Source organism: Asterias amurensis, chromosome 20, assembly GCF_032118995.1.
Source record: "Asterias amurensis chromosome 20, ASM3211899v1".
Taxonomy (NCBI): Eukaryota; Metazoa; Echinodermata; class Asteroidea; order Forcipulatida; family Asteriidae; genus Asterias; species Asterias amurensis.
This window is the reverse complement of record NC_092667.1, coordinates 6,775,825-6,797,787: the sequence shown is the minus strand read 5'-3', so window position 1 is coordinate 6,797,787 and position 21,963 is coordinate 6,775,825. Positions and strand designations below refer to the sequence as shown.

The window sequence follows — 21,963 nt, the reverse complement described above, 5'->3', positions numbered from 1 at the left end:
ACATGTCTTATCTGAGTTTTAAAGGTAAACAAAATTAACTGCATCCTACACATGTATCTACAGATGTGCGTGTAAAAGTTGTGTTGCGTCTCATGCACTCTTATCTGTTAATACTCAAGTCTTATTTTTGTATTGTAAGGGTACTGCGCCTTATTCGTCAAGCACTTTTACACAGGAAATGTGATTCATCAAAGTAAATATGTTAAAAGAAATATATTTTCCTAAAATTTTTAATTAACATTGCCAGAAAGAATTTGCGACATAACAAACAGCCCCTTCTAAAAAAATAAAAAAAAGGAATTACACTTAATCCTCTTGTGCTAGAGTTGAGGACTAACATGTGATTTAGAGGTAAAATGTAGGATGATTTCTAGAAGCATTGGGTAGAGGAAACCAAGGGTGCATTCACATTGTTGCTTGTTAGACAACATGCTTTGAACTGGTTGAGGAAGTCGGTCACAAGTTTGGTGTTGAGTATGACAGAAGTATTTCAGGGCAACCTGCGAATACAGGTGTATGGAAAGAATGAAATTTGTAGTACCAATTCATCATGTGAACTGTATGTACGTGTACATTTGTGACCTGCTAGTAGCCCTACATGCCTAAGAGCATGCTAGGATGCTTTATAAAAGTACACTGTCTGACTGTAGGTGTAATGTCGTTTCCATGTCAACATTTTCTGGAAGTTTTGTGGGCAATATTGAGTGCATTGCTTGTTCTAGCCGTGCTCATGGCAATGACCTATCCACTGATGAGGTAGTTAAGTTGGTTACACAAATGCCAAGGGTTTACATTGATTTATGGTGATTACTGTAATAGCTCTATTACAGTAATCACCATAAATCAATGTTGTTGCCACAATGGTTACATGCAAGTGTTGTTTACTTCAAAGTATTGATGTTATTTACTTCAACTGTAGTTGCTGCTGTTAACTGCAACTATTGTTGGTAAGACAATTGTACAGACTACAGTTTGACAGATAATGGCCTACATGTGTATAAATTAATTATCTGTCCAATCATGTATATTGTTCAATTGAGTATTGTTTGCCAGAATAAATGGTCGTGTGATTTGTCAACGACAATTCTGTAGCGTCAAGGAGTAATTTATCATCGGAGGTTTAGAGAACCATTCCCAAACAGCAGTATATTAGACACTGGACACTATTGGTAATTGTCAAAGACCAGTCCTCTTACTTGCTGTATCTCAACATATGCATAAAATAACAAACCTGTGAAAATTTGAGCTCAATCGGTCGTCGAAATTGCGAGATAATAATGAAAGAAAAAACACCCTTGTCTCACAAAGTTGTTAGCCCTGGCAGCCTTACACTTTCGTTTTGTACTACAGTGACGTCCTGGACATCAGGGTACATTTCTGGGGCAGAAAATTTTCGCAGCTTCATAACTTAAATCTTACCTGCAACAAGCCACTAATTTCAACAGATTCACATTCTATGGCGGCATACATTTTTCTGCGGTGGGTTTTGGTCCTCATATATTCCTCACAAATCCGTCATTTTCATGAAATAATGCAGCTCCCAATGTTAAGAAATTCAATTTTTTGTTCGTACTCTCACAGTCTGCCGTGTGTACGCAAGACGCCCAAATCTTGCAGTGTGTTTGCGTGTTGAACGCTGTGCAGTCAAGATACGGTGAGCCAGAATACATGCGTCTTGCATCTTGCGTCTTGCACGCGAATGTACACGCGTACACCCGCCAACAGACAACACTGTGAGAAAACGATCAAAACGGGAATTTTTTTACGTTGGGAGCTGCATTATTTCACGAAAATGACGGATTTGTGAAGAATGTATGACGACCAAAACCCACCGCAGAAAAATGTATGCCGCCATGGAATGTGAATCTGTTGAAATTAGTAGCTTGTTGCAGGTAAGATTTGAGTTATGAAGCTTTGAAAATTTTCCGCCCCAGGAACGGGCCTCAATAGTTAGGACTCTGTATCTGTGTACAGAGAAAGAGTCTTATATAGGGCTAACGAAGTCGTGTGCTTTCAGATGCTTGATTTCAAGACCTCAAATTCTAAATCTGAGGTCTCAAAATCAAATTCGTGGAAAATTACTTCTTTCTCAAAATCTCTCCCCATTACTCGTTACCAAGAAAGGTTTTATGCTAATAATTACTTTGAGTAATTACCAATAGTGTCCACTGCCTTTAATTTAAAACGGACTTAATTGCCCTAAATTTAATGGCGTTGCAGACTTAATGGTCTCAGCCTCGCTATATGCAAGGCCTTGGTCTTGGCCTTAGCATCTCCTAGACTCAAAGGATTGACCTTCCCCAAAAAAATGTTATTGATATTATATACATGTACTGGAGATCCTAATGGTTTAAAAAGCCCAAAAGAACCCCACTGTTTTGAGTTATAAAAACCTTAGAATTATTAAGTCTCGATAAACCAATCACTCATAATAAATGTCAGTTTGCATTGTACTTCTCCTCGTTTATTAGTAGTGCAACACACAAATAGGGATTAGATGCTTATTATGGAAACCACAGTATAACAAAATCAGAGGAGTCAATATTTTCTGTAATTCAGTCAACACATGGATGTTTAACTATTACACGTATTTGCTAGTTTATATCAGCATGTCACGACACTCTTACATGTATAAGCACCTGTTGTGCTACCACACACTTTGTACTAGGCAGAAACTCACTTATAAATACACTAACTGTTGAAAGTTTGGATGAGTGAGGTCAACACCAGGCCTTGACTAATATAGGGAATTAGGGCATGCCAATTTGGCCTCGACTTTATCAAAATTCAAAGGGGCAAGATTGAGCCAGGCCAAAACTATAAATTATTTTGATGAGAATGTTTAGCATATACATGTATATTGAATTAATTTGGATGAAGGGCATTCTGACCAAACTCTCTGTCACTCTGTGACGCTCAAGGCGCTTTAACATACAGCTTTTCCATGCTAGGTACAGGGGACTAAGTTTGAATTAGGAGATCTACTCCTTTTACATAGCACTATGTAATGGTTTACATAGCGCTATGTGCGAACCCCTTCTCTTTTTGATAAGTGCACTGGGTTCTTTTACTTGCGTTACACAACAAACGGGACCACAGCCTTACTTCCCAACCGAAGGACGAAGCATGGTTAAGTGCCTTGCTTAAGGACACAAGTGTCACGACTGGGACTCGGAACATAATTGGCTGGCAATAATAGAAGAGGGACCTATACCATGTATACGGGGAATAGACATGCACTATTGACCAAACCTCGGTCTAAAATATGAAATAAGAAAATAATTTTTCAGGGTTTTACTAATTAATGTTTTAAGCCAACAATTAAACCATAAAAAGCGATTCAACAATAGGTCCCTCTTCTGGTCACTCAAAGTCCCTCGGGGGGAATAGACGTACACTAGTTACCTCATTGCCAGTCAATATGTGTATAATAGTTTACCCCATGTGACCATGTTTCAGCCAACCAGAATGCAGAACTAGCAAGAGGTGTGTTATAAAGTATACTAAATACACACCGATGTGTGTTAGCACTGTATTCTCAGTACTTTCCCCAATCTCTGTGAACAAAAAATTAAAGGCATATTTTGTTTTCACAGAGCTCAGGGAAAGTGCTAACACACATTGGTGTATATACACATGTATTGGTAAAACCAAATATTCTTTATCCCCAATGCAAATTTCCATCTATGAAATTGTATAGGATTCAAAATGCCTCTTGCTACCGGGCAAACTCAATGTTCTAGTTGGTAAGACACTGCTCTAGAATTGCAAAGGTCGCGAGTTCGAGTCCCACCTGAATAATATGCCTGTGGTTTTTTCACAGAGCTCTGGAAAGTGCTAACACGTATCGGTGTATAGGGGTAAAACCAAATTGACATACTCCACTACATGCTCATTTTTCAGGCAGTAAAACTACATGTACATTTACAGTCGTTGGACAATGTGTGAAAACCACCATCCTGTGTTGGTTAAATCTTACAGCATGAAACAACTCAACTTGAAGGAGTTCAATGGAGGCACTTCAACAAATCCCTGAGCTGTCCAATGTGTGGTTCAAGCAATTGGTCTCTGATTCTTCCGTTTGCTTAATCCCAGGCCTGCCACCAGTACTCACAGGCAGTACATGGTTCAATATTACTGTCTCTCTTGAATAATTCTGTTTCTTTCCTCTGCTGGTGGAAGTGATGGTTTAATCCCAAGTTTCCTCCTCTCTCTTTGAATATTCAGCTGTTGGATAATTGAGAAATAAATTTCAATATTAATTATAGCAAAATTTAGTAAAATAATATACGCATATTGACTGGCAACGAGGTACATGTTATGTAGTTACCTCAATGAGGTAGTATACGTCTTGTCCCGAGGGACTTTGATTGACCAGAAGAGGGACCTATTTCCCGACGCCGAAGGTCTTAAATGTGAAATAAGAAAAGAAATTTGGAAAAGAAAGGAAGTTTTTTAGTTGCTGTTCATGGTTCATGTCAAGAGAGGGCGCTGTAACCAGTCACTAAATTAAAAGACCCGGGCACTAGTCCCGAACAAACACAATCGCGGGTCACCAAATTATATTAGTTCACTGAGAGACAGTGAATTTCAATGAATTTTCAGCCAAATATGAGAGGTGACCCATACCCCTATTGGTTGATTTGACATGGAATGACCCCACAGACATTGTATGGTGCTTACCCAAAACTTTTGACAATTTTGATAATTAACAAAATATGTCTGGCACAACTTTCTGTCAAAGTTGGTTTCATGGAGACACTCATATGATGCATTTGCTTCCTATAAACAAAAAAAATAAAACAAAAAAATTGTACATTCATTTCACAAACAAAACCAATAACAACTAAGTTTCACATTATTTTCATATTGCACTTTTATTGCTCAGGTCTCAAGCATTATTGGTGGTTGTAATAAGTAAAAAGTGAACATTGTCACATGGTCACACTATTGATACCAAGGATGGTTCTAAGGTGCCGTAGGAAGACCCTGGACAGGCAGTGAATGTGTCTATGGTATAGCATGTAGGACTCTGAGCTGTACAGGAGGCAGGATAGACCTTGCACTTTTTAATTCAGGTAATGCTTTGTTGTTCAGCTTGTGCTCTGGGAGCCCAAGCAAGGTCAAGCCCAAAGAGGTCGAGGCCACCTGACCTATGTCGATCTGCTGAAAAAGGACACTGGATTTGTGACAGCTGGGGAAGTGTCCACATGCATGGGGGACAGGAAGACCTGGAGAAACCTCAGCGGTAATATCATTGACCGAGGACACCACTTGAAATAGAAGAAGAATGCTAATTCGAAGAGGACACGGGCGATCAATGGTGGAAGCCCACTCGTGCCAAACATTAACAAATTGAGTAACACAACTTCTACTTTTGGTGAAACCGTGTTGACGGTTGTTCAGCAAGCCAAACATACTCGTGTGTTCAATGATGGCTGAAGAGACAACCTTTTCCAAAACTTTGCACAATACCAAGGTGAGTGCAACTAGCTGGCCGATAATTTGTAACAAAAGACTTGTCGCCCATTTTGAACACAGGAGTAATGTTGGCTTGCCGCCACAAAGCAGGTATGTTACCCAGACGTAGGTAAGAATTGAACAGCACCCAGATTGCGCATGACCAAAATGGCGAACAACACGTCTCTTGTTTTGGCTCTCCGTATTTTGTTTCTGTTTTCGTCTTTCTACCGTGCTGTTGAATCTGAAAACACATCTGATTGTCATCATGACACCCTTGATCCATTCGTTGTTATCCTGGGCAAGTTCAACCCCAAGACCTTCCTGAAATTTACAGACATTATTTTGCATAACCGTCTAGGGTATGGATCGGCTCTGCTATCAAAAGGTAATCTCCATCATTTGTGCGGCGGGAAACCTAAACAGCCAATAACCAGTCATGGCCTTGTCTACATGCTGTTATATGGCCTGATTGCTGGTGGTGACATTGAACTTAACCCTGGGCCTCATTCTCCTCTTCAACATCCTGATCAAAACATGAATGATCGGCCTAAACGAAATAACATTACTGGCATTTTATGTAACACTCGTAGCATCTGGAACAAAGGACCCCAGCTCGAGTGGTATTTATATGCTAATTTTCTACCGGACATCCTTCTATTCATTGAGACGTGGCTAACACCTCATGACAATGAACGTATTCTTGGCCTGCCTGAAGATTACGTCATCCATCGGCAAGATCGTTGTCATGGACGCCATGGAGGTGGTGTACTTGCTGCTATCAATGGGTCCTTGTCACCATGTACATGTAGGCTTAAACAACTTGAACATGGTGACACTGAACTGATGTGGATGTCAGAAAAGATTTCTACTGAATCATGGCTAGTTGGTATTCTCTGTGAGTATGAATGACTTGGATGGGGGTATTGTCTTGGGTGACTTTAATGTAGACGTCAACCCCACTAATCAATCTAGCCCTAATCGTTCCCGACTATTTGATATTGCTACCGAGTTCGTCTTGGAGCAGCTCGTTACATCAGTAATGCACCCCCACCTCGTAAATCCCACTGCTGGTTTTATCATTGACTTGGTTTTCTAAAACCGTCCTTATAGATTCGCTTCCGTTTCTACTGCCCCCAGTCCAGTGGAAACCAACCATTTTGCAGTACACTTTGCGTTTCGGTCAAGCAACCCCCTCCTCGTCCGGCATTCTTCGCTCTTTTCTACAGTTCACCGTGGGGACTTTGATCATCTTGGAAGATTGCTTCATCTCATCCCTTGGTCTGCATTTATGGACCCTAATGACATCAACTCATTTGCAGAAATCTTCACGGACCTACTCATTGCTGCCGTGTGCGAATCAATTCCTACAATGTCAAGGCGACGGTCAAGATTTTCTCCATGGATCACACCAGAACTTTAAAAACTCATAAATAAGAAACACAAACTATTCTCCCGCGCCCATAGATCGGGGCTGTTATGTGACTGGCATTTATATAAGGTTGTTCATAACATAGTTAAAGACAGTGGACACTATTGGTAATTGTCAAAGACCAGTCTTTTCACTTGGTGTATATCAACATATGCATAAAATAACAAACCTGTGAAAATTTGAGCTCGCTTGGTCGTCGAAGTTGCGAGATAACTATGAAAAGAAAAACACCCTTGTCACACCAAGTTGTGTGCTTTCAGATGCTTGATTTCACTTACTTACTTAGACTAAGGGGCTCCTGGGTCGTCCGATGCATGAGGCAGTCAACGCTCTCCAGGCAGAACGGCCAGCTCCAGCCTTTGTTGACCCTATGAAGCTCCCGCTAGATGGTCTGGTGCAAGTTCATTTTAGATCGACCTCTCCTCCTTCTTCCCGGCGGTTCCACCACAGGACTTGATTGCGAGTCTCAAAGAGGTGGGGGGGGGGGAGCCGCGAAACATGGCCCAGCCAGTTCATGCGCCGCCCACAGATTGTACTGGACACTAGAGTTTGTTGTGATCGCTCTCTGTCCTCCTCGTTGCTGACGAAGTCATTCCACTTAATGACCAAGATCTTCCTTAGGCATCTTGAGTCGAAGGCATCAAGTTTCTTCTCTTGACTCGATTTTAAGTACCAAGTTTCGCAGCCATAGAGTAAAGTAGATAGCACGTTGGAATTGTAAAAGCGAAGCTTTGGTTTGAAGAGAGAACTTCTTGCTTGTCCAGATCTTATTAAGCTGGTTGAAGGCTGCGGGGCTTCACCTATTCTGCAGCTATACATTTCATGATCCATTGATCCCTGGCTGTTGATGGAACTTCCCAGGTAGGTAAAGTCATCCACTACATCAACTTAATCTTGCCCATTGAGAATGTCAGGTGTTCTCAAACCCTTCAGACAGACATCAGCAAAAAACCAGATCGAGTATACAGAAATAAACAAGACGCTCCGCAAGCCGAGACGGCAGCAAAAACGACAACACAGGACCAAGATGGTGAAAGAGGTGTTGGAGAGCAATAGAGGGCCAAAAATCATCAATAAAAAAACTAAATGGAGGAAAAAGCTGTTATTATCACTGAAAACAAAAGATGGGACAGAAGTTACTGAAAAAACAAAAATCACAGAAACCATGGAAGAGTTCTATAGAGAGCAGTACATCGATAGACCAGACTGGAGAACAGAAGACTGGAACAAAGAGGCTGGTAGTGTACCACCCATTATTGAAGAAAGAAGTGCAGAATGCTCTAAACCCCATGAAGAAAGGAAAGGCTCCTGGAGAGGACCAGGTAACTTCTGACATTCTAAAGTTGGGAGGAGAGGAGTTGTTCAACAGGATCCTTCAACTGGAACAAGTTCCTACCCGGTTGAATGAATCCAAGGTCATCATATTAGTCAAAAAGGGGGACATGAAAGACATCAAGAATTACAGACCAATCAGTCTTCTACCTAAAGTCTTCACCAGAATCATTCTTGCAAGAGTCCAGAGACAGCTTGATGATATTCAGTCTAAAGAACAGGCAGGGTTTCGAGGAGGATTTAGGACATCAGACCATCTACACACCTTAAGCCAGATAATTGAAAAGGCCAACGAATATTGTTTTAACATCTTCCTAGGCTTCGTGGACTATGAGAAAGCATTTGAGAGTCTAGACCATCAGTCACTTCTTGATGCATTGGAGAAACAGATCAGTGATGGCAAATATATCCGTCTCATCAAAGCTATACAAAGATCCAAGTGCCAGAATTTATTTGGAGAACACTACCACCAGTGTTTTCAAAATCCTTAAATGTGTCAGACAGGGTGATCCAATTTCTCCCAAACTCTTTACAGCAGCCATGGAGGATGTATTCAGAAACCTGGATTGGCAATCAAAAGGAATTGCAATAAATGGGGAACATCTAATGTAACTCATTTAAGGCTTGCAGATGACATCATGCTTGTCAGTCACGATTCCGATGAGCTGCAGATAATGATTCAAGAGTTGAGTGCAGAGAGTCAAAATGATTAGCAACAAGCTACAAGACAAAACAATAACAAACGACAATCGAGAAGGTGAATAGTTACATACCTTGGTAAAAACATCACCCTGATCACGAAATGGAAGGAGAAGTCCGAAGAAGAACACAGTTAGATTGGGTGAAATTTGAAAAACTCATAGGCTAGATAGATAGATAGATCATAAGACCCAGTCCAGCTGAGGCATCACTGATGGAGTCCATTACAGTCTGGAGACCCTGGGTACTCTTGGACAATGCTGCAATATCATCAGCAAAATCAAGGTCGGACAGTCCAAATGATTCCTCGATCCTTCGTAGCTTTCTTCAGAACCCAATCAATGGCCACAGCAATCGAAAAGGAGACCTCAAAATCTAATTCTGAGGTCTCAAAATCAAATTCGTGGAAAATTACTTCTTTCTCGAAAACTACCAGTACCTTTACTTACAGAGGGAGCCGTTTCTCACAATTTTTTATAGTATCAACAGCTACCCATTACTCGTTACCAAGTAAGGTTTTATGGTAATAATTATTTTGAGTAATTACCATTATAACACACCTCTTGCTTGTTCTGTATTCTGGTTGGCTGAAACACGGTCATGTGGGTAGTGATCGCGTGCGCGTATTTTGCGGGAATAAGGACCCGCCGGGCTCAAGTCTTTGAAAATAGTGCCTGGTTACAGCGCCCTCTCTTGACTTGGACCGTGAACAGCAACTACAAAAGAGGGGCCTATTTCCCTCGGCCTTCGGCCTTGGGAAATACATGTAGGTCACTCTTCTGGTCACTCAAAGTCCCTCGGGGGAATAGACGTACACTAGTTACCTCATTGCCAGTCAATATGTGTAATAGTGTCCACTACCTTTAAAACCAAAATGTCGTAATTTTTATCTAATTTTCAATCTCTGTATAGTTTCCTGTAATTCCACCTCTGGTCGCCATGGGAATTTTGTTTTTAAAGAATAACCCAATGATGAATGAATCACTGGGCATGACAGTACGACAACCCCGCCCCCCCCCCCCCCCCCGCCCCCATCCTTCCCGGCACAAACACTTTGAACATAATCTTCTGTTTTTCCCCATTTTAGACCAGCCATGTTTGTTTCCGAAGAAAAGATACTTCTAGAAAGTCTACGAGGTTCATTATGCTATCGTCTTCGTGGAGACGATAGCGGAATGAACCTCGTAGTTCTAGGAGAGAAAAAAAAACCCCATAACTGTTAGTTTTAAATGTCTTTACGTCGCAGAAACCAAAACTTGCATTAACGCAAAGGGTGAGAGAGAGGATGTTGTATATTGTTCAATCGGAGGAGAGAGGACTGTGACTAAGGAGGAATTTGAAAGCGTCGTCTGACTCGATCAGCTTGATCGACGTTTTCTTCCAGGCGGTTCCAGTAATTTCAGAATTTATTACGCTGGAGTTAATCAAGAAAAAAAAAAGAAAAAAATCATTTTCACTTAAGATATTTTTCATTTTTGACCCATATTGGCACGCCATAGAATAGCAACCAGACGTGATCTATCGAGTGACTGAAGATAAATGAAACTTGATCTTTAGCAGACGATAATTTTGTTAGGAACTTTCAAGGATGGATGTTGTTTCTTTGACTCATATTGATTATAATATTAATGCACTTTAGTGATCTTTACCATAAATTAATCATTTTTAAACATTTGAGCTTCACGTACGACGGGAAACTTTATTCTATGCATAAAAAGCCATAATAAAGCCTGACGAAAGCACGGACCTTGAGTAAGTTAGGGGTCGTCGACCAGTCACACTAAATACCAAAACACTCACGATCCCCGACGACAACAAATTTTATACACTTTAAAAAACCATTTGAATGTAAAATTTTACCCTGAGTTAGAAACGACCGGTAGTATCCGCCCCGTTGTCTTTCGACGTACTTTTGGGACGATTACACTGCAGGGGTAAGTTCTAACTCTTTCTGAGGGCTGAGTTGTCTTTTTTTTTATCATAATCATTTTAATACTACATGTACATGTACTGCAATTTTTTCAAAAACAATACAATAAATAATACAAAATTTGTAATGATCCTTAAAATAAACTTAAATTCGTTTTACAGGAGAATTGTGTGAACTGATGCCAACACATGGACAGGTCGCACACGCTACCCACATGGCCATATGATCGTCTTGCATTTTGTATTACCACAAAAAAAGTCCACACTGCGGTATAATTAAAGCCATTGGACCCTTTCGGTAAACAGTATTGTCCAAGGCCCACACTTCGTGTATCACAACTTCTATATCAAATAACAAACCTGTGGAAATCTAGGCTCAATCGGACATCGGAGTCGGGAGAAAATAACGGGAAAACTTACTCCTGTTTTCGCGCGTTTCGCCGTGTCATGACATGTGTTTATAACAAATCCGTAATTCTCGTTAACGAGAATTTATATTGTTTTACCGTTTTCTCAAAAAGTAAAGCATTTCATGGACTAATATTTCAAGAGAAGTCTTTCACCAATACCTTCTGTAAACCCTGTAAATTATTTGTAAATCTGTGAACTTTTTTTTTTTTTTCTGTACCGAAAGGGTCCAATGGCTTTAAAGGAACACGTTGCCTTGGATCGGATGAGTTGGTCTATAAAAAGCGTTTGAAACCGTTTGTTATTAAATGTATATGGTTAGAAAGATGTTTTAAAAGTAGAATATAATGATCCACACAAGTATCTCTCAAAATTGCACGGTTTTCTTTTTACGTTGCGAACTATCACGATCGGCCATTTATGGGGGTCAAAATTTTGACTCCCATAAATGGCCGACCGTGTTATTGGACGAGGTAAAAAGAAAACCACGCAATTTCGAGGCATATTTGTGTAGATCATTGTATTCTACTTTTACATCATCTTTCTAACCATATGCATTTTATAATAAACGGTCAAAAAACGCTTTTCAAAGACCAACTCGACCGATCCAAGGCAACGTGTTCCTTTAATGGCGGTACCCCTAAATGGTGATCCAAGTACATCGGCAGATACTACATGTGACTACGGTCGTTATAAAAACAGTCGTAATACTAATTCGGGGTAAAAAACAATTTTTTCAACAGTTTGGAAAGGTGATTTTGTAGATGTATATTATGAGTACATATCGTAGCGTCATAAGTTATCGACCCTCATATGTTTTCGGACCCCCAATTTTGATTCCCGTTTACTACTAGATTGTGCAAGCTGCAACGATGACGGAAGCTATGCAGTTTACTCACAGTCTGTATTTTCATCATCATGCTGAGAAAAAAAGTTCCTGTCGTTGGTTATGCTCAAACATTTATAAAATGATTGATTTTTGGTACTAATCACTAGTGCATTATTATGCCAACATTCAAATGAGTCAAAGAAACATCATCCAACCTCGAAAGTTCAAAACAAAATTACTATCTGCTAGATTGAGTTTCATTCTGCTTTAGTCACTGGATGGATCACGTGAGGTGGTTACTATTTGGGATTCTATAGTGTGCCAATATGGGGAAAATATTAAAATATTTTAAGTGAAAATGACACAATTTTTTTTTGATTTACTGCACGACTGTAAAAAATTCCGATAAGCGTAATAAATATCAATAAGTCTACATTTAAAGAGAAAATATCATAGATTGGTTTCTGATCTCCTAAAACCAAACATAACTAGTCTGAAATGGGGGAAAACGGATTGTTATGATATGTGTGTGTTTCAAGGGGGGTGGGGTGTTTTACTTTCATGCCTTCCCAGCAGGCACACGACGTCTTTCTGACGTCATATTATGGTTGATTTTGAGTCACGACGTCAGATTACCAAAAAGTGACTAAAATACAACGTCAGATTGGCGACAAGAATCAAACGTAAATTAATAACGTCGTATGGACGTCGTAAGATGGTCATGACTATAATAACTAAAATGTAACCGAAAATGAACGTTACATTTTAGGTAGATTTATAACTTAATAGTAACGTCATTGATCAGACGTTGCTTAGACGTAGTTTTATTGTCATAGTCTAACCATCGTTTTATTACAACAGTCTGACCATAATAAGACGTCGCATTAATGTTTGTATTTTAACCAGATAGTAACGTCATTGAGCAGACGTTGCATAGACGTTTTTTGTATGTCCCTTTGTAACCATAATTGTATTACCATAAGCCGACCATAAACAAACGTCATATTATTGTTTGTATCATAACCAGTTAGTAGCGTCATTATATTTTGGTCAACCTGTGACGTTATTATGACGTCATAATATGTACATCAGTATTTCGTCATATTATGGTTAGCTTGTGACGGCAATTTACCGTCACGACATCATTTGCATATTATGCAAATTTTGAGGTCAGACTTAGATGTGGTTACATACTGCAACAATTATACAACAAATTAAGCGGTAATTAGATACTACAAACACATGTTTTGTTTTGCATGTGTTAAATATCAATAGATTTTGTAATAACTTAAATGTGTGAACTAAATTTGACAGCTTAATTCCAAAATATTAATTAAAACTACAAAGTTTTAATTACAATCTATAACACCCATGAATGCAAAATTCTTGAAACCGATCGGTATATATACACATGCAGTACCATTGAATAGTATAATAGGTGCGGTGACTAGAGGTCAACGAAGGGAGATCAAGCGGATTGTATGTAAGTATGCATTGTATTAATTGATAATGTTAATAATTAAAAATCAATTAACTAATAAATAATAAACGTAGATAATGTAACGTCAGGTTTGGGGTATTCCAATGACATCTAAACGATGTCATTAATTGACAATATGCCGACATCGGTTTGTGGTCGGAAAAACTACGTTGTATCATGGTCGATAACAGACGTCCTACAAACTTTCACATAGAACCATGAACCGACCATCATCCGACGTCGGGATTTGACGTCATGTTTTGGGAAATTTGCCGACGTCTAAATGACGTTTATTTATTGACCGTCTGTTGACGTCGGTTTGTGGTCGGAAAAATTACGTTGTATCATGGTCGGTAACAGACGTCGGTAATGGTCGATAACAGACGTCCTACAAACTTTCACATAGAACCATGAACCGACCATCATCCGACGTCGGGATTTGACGTCATGTTTTGGGAAATTTGCCGACGTCTAAATGACGTTTATTTATTGACCGTCTGTCGACGTCGGTTTGTGGTCGGAAAAATTACGTTATATCATGGTCGGTAACAGACGTCGGTAATGGTCGGTAACAGACGTCCTACAAACTTTCACATAGAACCATGAGCCGACCGTCATCCGACGTCGGGATGTGACGTCGGTTTAACGTTACTATGACCAACTTGTGCCTGCTGGGTTATGATATCTCTGGATTCTAATATAGTAGCCAAAATGCCTTAGGACAAAAATGTAATTAAATTTGTTAAGTAGTAATTGAATAATACTTTAGATTTATTTTGCACGCCATAATACTAGCTTCTGAATATTCAACAAAATACCAACCAATGAAAGGTGTGAAAACATATGACGTTGCTCCAATGTCGTGCATGCATAAGCACTGTTAATGGCGGACTGTCTCTCGCAACGTAAAACCAAAACTTTACAAATTTCAACACACCATGAAGTGTAAGTGTTATTGTTAAAAAATTGGATAGATGATTTGAAATTTTTTTTTTTAGTGTTTGATTGTGAACAATTTTCCTGTTATCCTACTGAAAACACATGACACCAGGGTACTCTTTCATTTACCAATGACTTATCTTATGTTAATTAGCCCAGGTTGGACTCCTCCGTTCATTGCCGTTGCACGCAAAAGTGGCACCAACCATTCCTTACTCTATGCACCAACTGACATGATGACTGACTGACGTCCTACCACAGTACCACTGCAGAGCTATGTTCAAATGTTTTTAAAGTGTATTTAAAAGAAAATTGTCGTGTTAGTTGTCGTCAGGGTAGGGGTCGCGAGTTGTCGGTTTTAGTGCGTCCCGATCCGACGACAATAGTTAAAAACAGCTAACTCACTGAAACACATGGGTTGTTGTCCTGATCAGTCCACCTCTTCGCATTGGTCTTCGGACCACCGCCGCGTCGCTTCCAAATCACTTCCTTCGAGTCTCCCATGACTGATTCCATAACAGTTAAAACGTTGTTTTAGGATGTACAGTCATCATGATTACGTAATTTTATATCGTAATTACGTAGTTTTATGTCGTGTGCATGTGTGAGACTAGAAACCAACGAACCAATAATGCACACAAACAACGTCAGGACACCGTCGTAGAGATAACTAGCATCCGACTATACCCCCCCCCCCCCCCCAAGACCGACATTTTTTCTCCTAGCGCAGTAAAGGCCGAGCACCATTCGTCAAAAAGCAGTACTACGGTGGCCCACAACTGTCACGGCAAAACAAAAAAGCACCACGGCAAAACAAAAAGCGCCACGGCAAAACAAAAAGCGCCACGGCAAAACAAAAAGCGCCACGGCAAAACAAAAAGCGCCACGGCAAAACGCAAAGAGCCACGGCAAAACGCAAAGAGCCACGGCAAAACAAAAAGCATGCGGGTTAAAGGTCGAATAGTCTGGTTCGCAGACCCAAAAATCTCCGACTAGGCTCTGTCGAATTTAGGGTCCGGTATCACCCAAAATCACGTGACCAAAAAGGAGGAATTCCTCCTCTTTCGAAGTTATCCGAAATGTTCCGAACGTGTTGTCGTCAACATTCGGACAGTATCGTTCATGTTCGGTACGGACTCGTAATGTCAGTCCTGTCGGCCGTAGATCCAGGAGTTTTTGAGCCAGTTATTGCCAATGCAGGCGTTGTGCCTAAATAAAGCGCTTGCAAAGCGATGCGACAAGTTCAAAATATAAACCTGGGAAATCGCTCCGGGATCTGGTAAGTTTTTGTCCTTTTTCTTCAAAAATATTTTTTCAAAGGTGTTTTGACTTGAGTGTTCATTAGACATTGAATTGATTGAGGATTAAGTTTCATGATTTTTAAATTGGTAAAAATGGGGCAAAATCTGGTGACTAGCTGTCGAAATTATACGTGTTGAACCAGATTTTCCTCCGGCCTGGCGGCCGTTGGGAGGAGGGTTACGTTATCGCAACTACTAGTACGTGCAGACATGGTTTCCCTGGAGATGACCCCCCGACCCTGACAGGTTGCGTCATGCTCTATTTTTAACCGTGGGTGATACCTGACCTAAGATTTTTAACAAGAGACGTCAAGGAATCTTTGGGCAGGGGACCAGACTAAAGGTCGAAAAGAGTCGCGGTGATTCATGGGATAGGATATAAGTGTCAGCACGCGCAGTGTGCAGTTGATCTTTAGGCCCACGTAATGTGTTGTCGGAAATCGTGTTGGTTTATGTCAGTACACCAGTGGCAGTACAGACAAGTGTGTCATTTTCTAGGGCTTTAGCCCTTGTGACTGTTCATGAGACGTTTCCATGATACGACAATTGGAGTTTGGACCATGACGTTTCTAGCTGTGGTGGTCAGTCAGTGTTCCTAAACATATGCTAAAAATACGGAGAGTACTTTTGTACTAACCAGCAGCTAGTAGTGGACCACTCTGTTCTAAACTTATTTAACTTTTTTGTATACTACTATATATATAGTACTACTATAGTACGTAGTAGTACAAATCATTGTTATCAACTCGAAAAAAGGCTCACTTGCATACAACATAAAATTAAAACGAACAAAAGAACATATTTATAAAAAATACTAAAATTTAAATTTAAAACATCAGTTAAGTTAGGCTAGCCTAAACTAAGTGCGTCACTTAAAATCTGTTAAAATTATCCACCTCTTCCACCTCCTTTTCCACATTAACAACAACTAGAGATTGAGAGTTTGTGAACAAACTCGAGGTGTTCGGTTTCCGGGAGTAAAAGCCTGGATTAAAAAACAAATATTACACCTTGCTTTGTTCTCAAGATTTGTAATAAATTATTCAAATTGCAAAAACTGTCAAAACAACATGCATTACTCTAGTAAAAGATGTTTGGTGACGTCATCGGTAATATTTGTTTTAAACCAGACCTTTGCCAGACTTGTATGCTGTGATGGTAAAGCATCAAAGGATGTACATTTGTTTATTCCTCCATGATTTTAACCTAAAAGGCAATAAACAACGCCCTTTCAAATAATTTCACAGTCACTTTCGGTTTAAACAGGTCAAAAGGCCAACGACATTTCACCAAGATATCCATTTCTGTACAGTACGTAAAGCCCTTTCATATGATGTATAGATTGTCAAAATAGCTTATGTAGTTTAGAAAATAATTTATGAACTTAGGAAATAATGACGACTGTAGAAAAGATTGTAATGGGCATGTATGTTTTAACCGCCTTGAACGAAGACTATTCTTGCTCTATGGATGATCACTGGAGCGTGACTCTGCTGCACCGCTAATACACTACACGTTGTGTGTATGCCTACGTGCAATGTTTAATGCACATACCAATAGGGATTTACGTTCTGTTTTAGACGTGAATTTTGAAATTTTCAACCCCTTTTTTGAGCCAGAAGACAACATCGAAATGGGGTCATGTCTGTGGGGCGTTAACGGAGTTTTCAATAACGATTCCGATGATGTTTCGATTGTAAGAATCCCTCATGTAGATCAAAAGTTATGATTTTTTGAATTGATAAACTTTGAATAGTCATAACTCAAGAATTTATGACGTCATCATAACGTAACTCACACGGTTTCTTCTCCTAATAAATATCTAACTATGTGTGAAGTTTCAAGTTCATACGATGTTTAGAAAGATGTTTTGTAGAGGGACAAGGGACGTACAGAAGAAGAAGAAGAAGAAGAAGAAGAATAAGTATCAACTAGACATAAAATTTTTGTTAATTACAAAAATACGGTGTTCGGTTGGGCGTTACGTGATGACGTAGTTCAAAAACATTGAACCATAAACATAACGATGACTTTTCTACAACGTGTCGTTAATTTTTATAGTTAAACCTGGTCACAGTTTTTAACGACTCCTTTTTTTCTTCACAAATGCAATATTTTTGTGTGAGATTGGCTTTAGGTTTTAATTTGCAATTTCCAATGGGGAAATTTCGTAGTTCTTTTTACATGAAATTATGAATTTTCAAACTCGATTTTGAACCAGAAGACGAGATCAAAATGGGATCATGTCTGCGAGGCATTTACGGAGTTTTTAACGAACTTTCCGATGATGTGTCGATTGCAACAACCCATCATGTAGATCAAAAGTTATAATTTTTGAAATAATAAACTTTGAAAATTCATAACTCAAGAATTGATGACGTCATCGTGACGTAACTCAAACGGTTTCTTCTCCTAATAAATATCTAACTATGTGTGAAGTTAGAAGGTCATACAGGTTTGAGAAGTGTGTTTTTGTTAGAGGGCAAGGGACGGAGATGTATTTTTGAAGAAAAATATACAATTGCAAACTTTGACCTTCCGGTACGAACGGAAGGAGGAGTCATACGATTTTGACGTCAACTTTTCAAATGTAGTCCCAGTCTTGATCTATCAGATGCGTAATTATAAATATCATAACTGTAAAATTCGAAGACATATAGCGAAAAGCAAGTGGTCACTTTTTGAACCTAAAAACCTTGTAATTCGACACCTGGTGACGTCATCATGACGAAACTAAAACGGTTTCATCTACTAATGAATATCTAACGATGTGTGAAGTTTCAAGTTTATGTGAGCTTAGCAAGTATGTCTTTTAAACCAGACCTTTGCCGGACTTGTATGCTGTGGATCAAAGGATGTATATTTCAACCTAAAAGGCAATAAACAACGCCCTTTCGAATCATTTCACAGTCACATCCGGTTTAAACAGGTCAAAAGGTCAACGAAAGTTCACCAACATCTCCATTTCTGTAAAGTACGTAAAGCCCTTTCATATGATGTATAGATTGTCAAAATAGCTTATGTAGTTTGTGAAGCTTTTTCGCGCTCTATGGATGATCACTGGAGCGTGACTCTGCTGCACCGCTAATACACTACACGTTGTGTGTATGCCTACGTGCAATGTTTATGCACATACCAATGGGGATTTACGTTGTTCTTTAGACGTGAATTTTGAAATTTTCAACCTCTCTTTTGAGCCGGAAGACAACATCAAAATGGGGTCATGTCTGTAGGGCGTTTACGGAGTTTTCAATGACGATTCCGATGATGTTTCGATTGTAAGAATCCCTCATGTAGATCAAAAGTTATGATTTTTTGAATTAATAAACTTTGAATATTCATAACTCAAGAATTGATGACGTCATCATGACGTAACTCACACGGTTTCTTCTCCTAATAAATCGCTAACTATGTGTGAAGTTTCAAGTTCATACGAGTTTGGGAAAGGCGCTTTTGTTAGCGGACAAGGGACGTTCAGAAGAAGAAGAAGAAAAGAAGAAGAAGTATGAAGAACTAGAGATTGAGAGTTTGTGAACAAACTCAAGGTGTTCGGTTTCCGGGAGTAAAAGCCTGGATTAAAAAACAAATATTACACCTTGCTTTGTTCTCAAGATTTGTAATAAATGATTCAAATTACAAAAACTGTCAAAACCACATGATTACGTCATCTAGTAAAAGTGTATGTTTGGTGACGTCATCGGTAATATTTGTTTTAAACCAGACCTTTGCCAGACTTGTATGGTGTGATGGTAAAGCATCAAAGGATGTTTATTTCGACCTAAAAGACAATGAACCGCGCCCTTTCAAATCATTTCACAGTCACTTCCCGTTTAAACAGGTCAAAAGGTCAACGAAAGTTCACCAACATATCCATTTCTGTCAAGTACGTAAAGCCCTTTCATATGATGTACAGATTGTCAAAATAGCTTATGTAGTTTAGGAAATATGAACTAAGGAAATATTGACTGACGACTGAAGAAAAGACTGTAAGGGGCATGTATGTTTTAACCGCCTTGAACGAAGACTATTCTTCATGAAGCTTTTTCGCGCTCTATTGATAATATTTTTAAAAAGAAGTAAAAAAAAAAAAAACGTGGATCAAAAATAATGATTTTTTGAAATAATAATTTGAATTTTTATTACTCAAGAATGGATGACGTCATCATGACCTAACTAACACATTATTCCACTCCTAATGCATATCTAACTATGTGCGAAGTTTCAAGTTCATACGAGTTTGGGAAGTGTGCTTTTGTTCGAGGACAAGGGACGAAGAGAAGAAGAAGATGAAAATCTGGATTGTTTTATTTATTTGTTTGTACTAAAGTTTTGTTTAATCCGGCAGTTTATTTTAGCAAGACCACTCCTAATTGCTTGGGCCTTATGCTTTAACCATTCTGTTTTCTTTGAATGTTTTGTATTGTAACATCCATGTCTGTGCATGGAGGTAGAAATAGATTAGTTTACGTAACGTCCTTTCCTACTAGAGAAAGTTTGAAAGGGCTTATGTTATTCCAGAGATTTTTTTTCTTCAAAATATTTAACTCAAAATAACTTGGATAGTTGTTTTAACAAATAATCAAAACAATTGATGATTATGCTAAGTTCAAGAAGTAATAGATATCGTAATACTGACGTGAATTCCGTGGGCCCAAAACGCCCTTCACCCGGGGGGAGTGGTCGATCGATGTAACGTCTCTATTCCTCTCGGTGTTTAACCAAAACATGACCAATGTTCGTCATTTTGTACTGTTATTTTTTCACATAATTAAAAGTCCCATGAATCACTGAAGTAGGTGGCTATCTCAGCGAAACTTCGTCTTCAATTCCACATTGACCACTAAGCCATCAGAAGGGTAACATTTGAACAATTTGACGCTGAAGATTGAAATGAAATCGTTTTCGCAGCGTTCTGCATAGCTATATAGCTCTATGCATATCACGCTATGGCACAGAGTACAACAAACTTGGCAGCATGCCACCAAATAAATTATGCCTAATACACTACACGTGTACGCCACAAGTGTTACGCACAACCAATGGGGAAATTTCGTAGTTCTTTATACAAGAAATTGTGAATTTTCAAACTCGATTTTGAACCAGAAGACGAGCTCAAAATGGGATCACGTCTGCGAGGCATTTACGGAGTTTTTAACGAACTTTCCGATGATGTGTCGATTGTAACAACCCATCATGTAGATCAAAAGTTATGATTTTTTGAAATAATAAATTTTGAAAATTCATAACTCAAGAATTGATGACGTCATCGTGACATAACTCAAACGGTTTCTTCTCCTTATACATATCTAACTATGTGTGAAGTTTCAACTTTATATGTGCTTGGGAAGTGTGATTTTTTTAGCGGACAATCGCCGCTAATAAGCAGAATGGATGATCACTGGAGCGTGCTCTGCTGCACCGCTAATACACTACACGTTGTGTGTATGCCTACGTGCAATGTTTATGCACATACCAATGGGGATTTACGTTGTTCTTTAGACGTGAATTTTGAAATTTTCAACCTCTCTTTTGAGCCGGAAGACAACATCAAAATGGGGTCATGTCTGTGGGGCGTTTACGGAGTTTTCAATGACGATTCCGATGATGTTTCGATTGTAAGAATCCCTCATGTAGATCAAAAGTTATGATTTTTTGAATTAATAAACTTTGAATATTCATAACTCAAGAATTGATGACGTCATCATGACGTAACTCACACGGTTTCTTCTCCTAATAAATCGCTAACTATGTGTGAAGTTTCAAGTTCATACAAATTTGGGAAAGGCGCTTTTGTTAGCGGACAAGGGACGTGGAGAAGAAGAAGAAGAAGTATGAAGAACTAGAGATTGAGAGTTTGTGAACAAACTCAAGTTGTTCGGTTTCTGGGAGTAAAAGCCTGGATTAAAAAACAAATACTATACCTTGCTTTGTTCTCAAGATTTGTAATAAATGATTCAAATTACAAAAACTGTCAAAACCACATGATTACGTCATCTAGTAAAAGTGTATGTTTGGTGACGTCATCGGTAATATTTGTTTTAAACCAGACCTTTGCCAAACTTGTATGGTGTGATGGTAAAGCATCAAAGGATGTTTATTTCGACCTATAAGACAATCAACCACGCCCTTTCAAATCATTTCACAGTCACTTCCC

General features: G+C 39.1%; 1 protein-coding gene across 1 annotated transcript; it reads right to left on the bottom strand.

The window, feature by feature from the left end:
- Positions 1 to 2,438: 2,438 nt before the first annotated feature.
- LOC139952218 (coiled-coil-helix-coiled-coil-helix domain-containing protein 7-like) lies at positions 2,439 to 15,185 on the bottom strand. Its single transcript, XM_071951278.1, has 3 exons — positions 14,914 to 15,185; positions 4,684 to 4,782; positions 2,439 to 4,227 (listed from the first exon to the last, which is right to left on the bottom strand). The coding sequence occupies exons 1-3, from the start codon at positions 15,022 to 15,024 to the stop codon at positions 4,135 to 4,137; spliced, it is 303 nt and encodes a 100-aa protein (XP_071807379.1). The 5' UTR covers positions 15,025 to 15,185; the 3' UTR covers positions 2,439 to 4,134.
- Positions 15,186 to 21,963: the final 6,778 nt, after the last annotated feature.

What these genes read in the sequence shown, in the direction of transcription:
- LOC139952218 (XM_071951278.1), bottom strand. Translation starts at nt 15,024, where the DNA reads ATGGAATCAGTCATGGGAGACTCGAAGGAAGTGATTTGGAAGCGACGC. An exon ending in ACAACAACCCATGTGTTTCA is followed by an intron (nt 4,783 to 14,913) that starts GTGAGTTAGCTG and finishes TTTTGTTTATAG; the next exon opens with GAAGCAAATGCATCATATGA. An exon ending in AAAATTGTCAAAAGTTTTGG is followed by an intron (nt 4,228 to 4,683) that starts GTAAGCACCATA and finishes ATTATCCAACAG; the next exon opens with CTGAATATTCAAAGAGAGAG.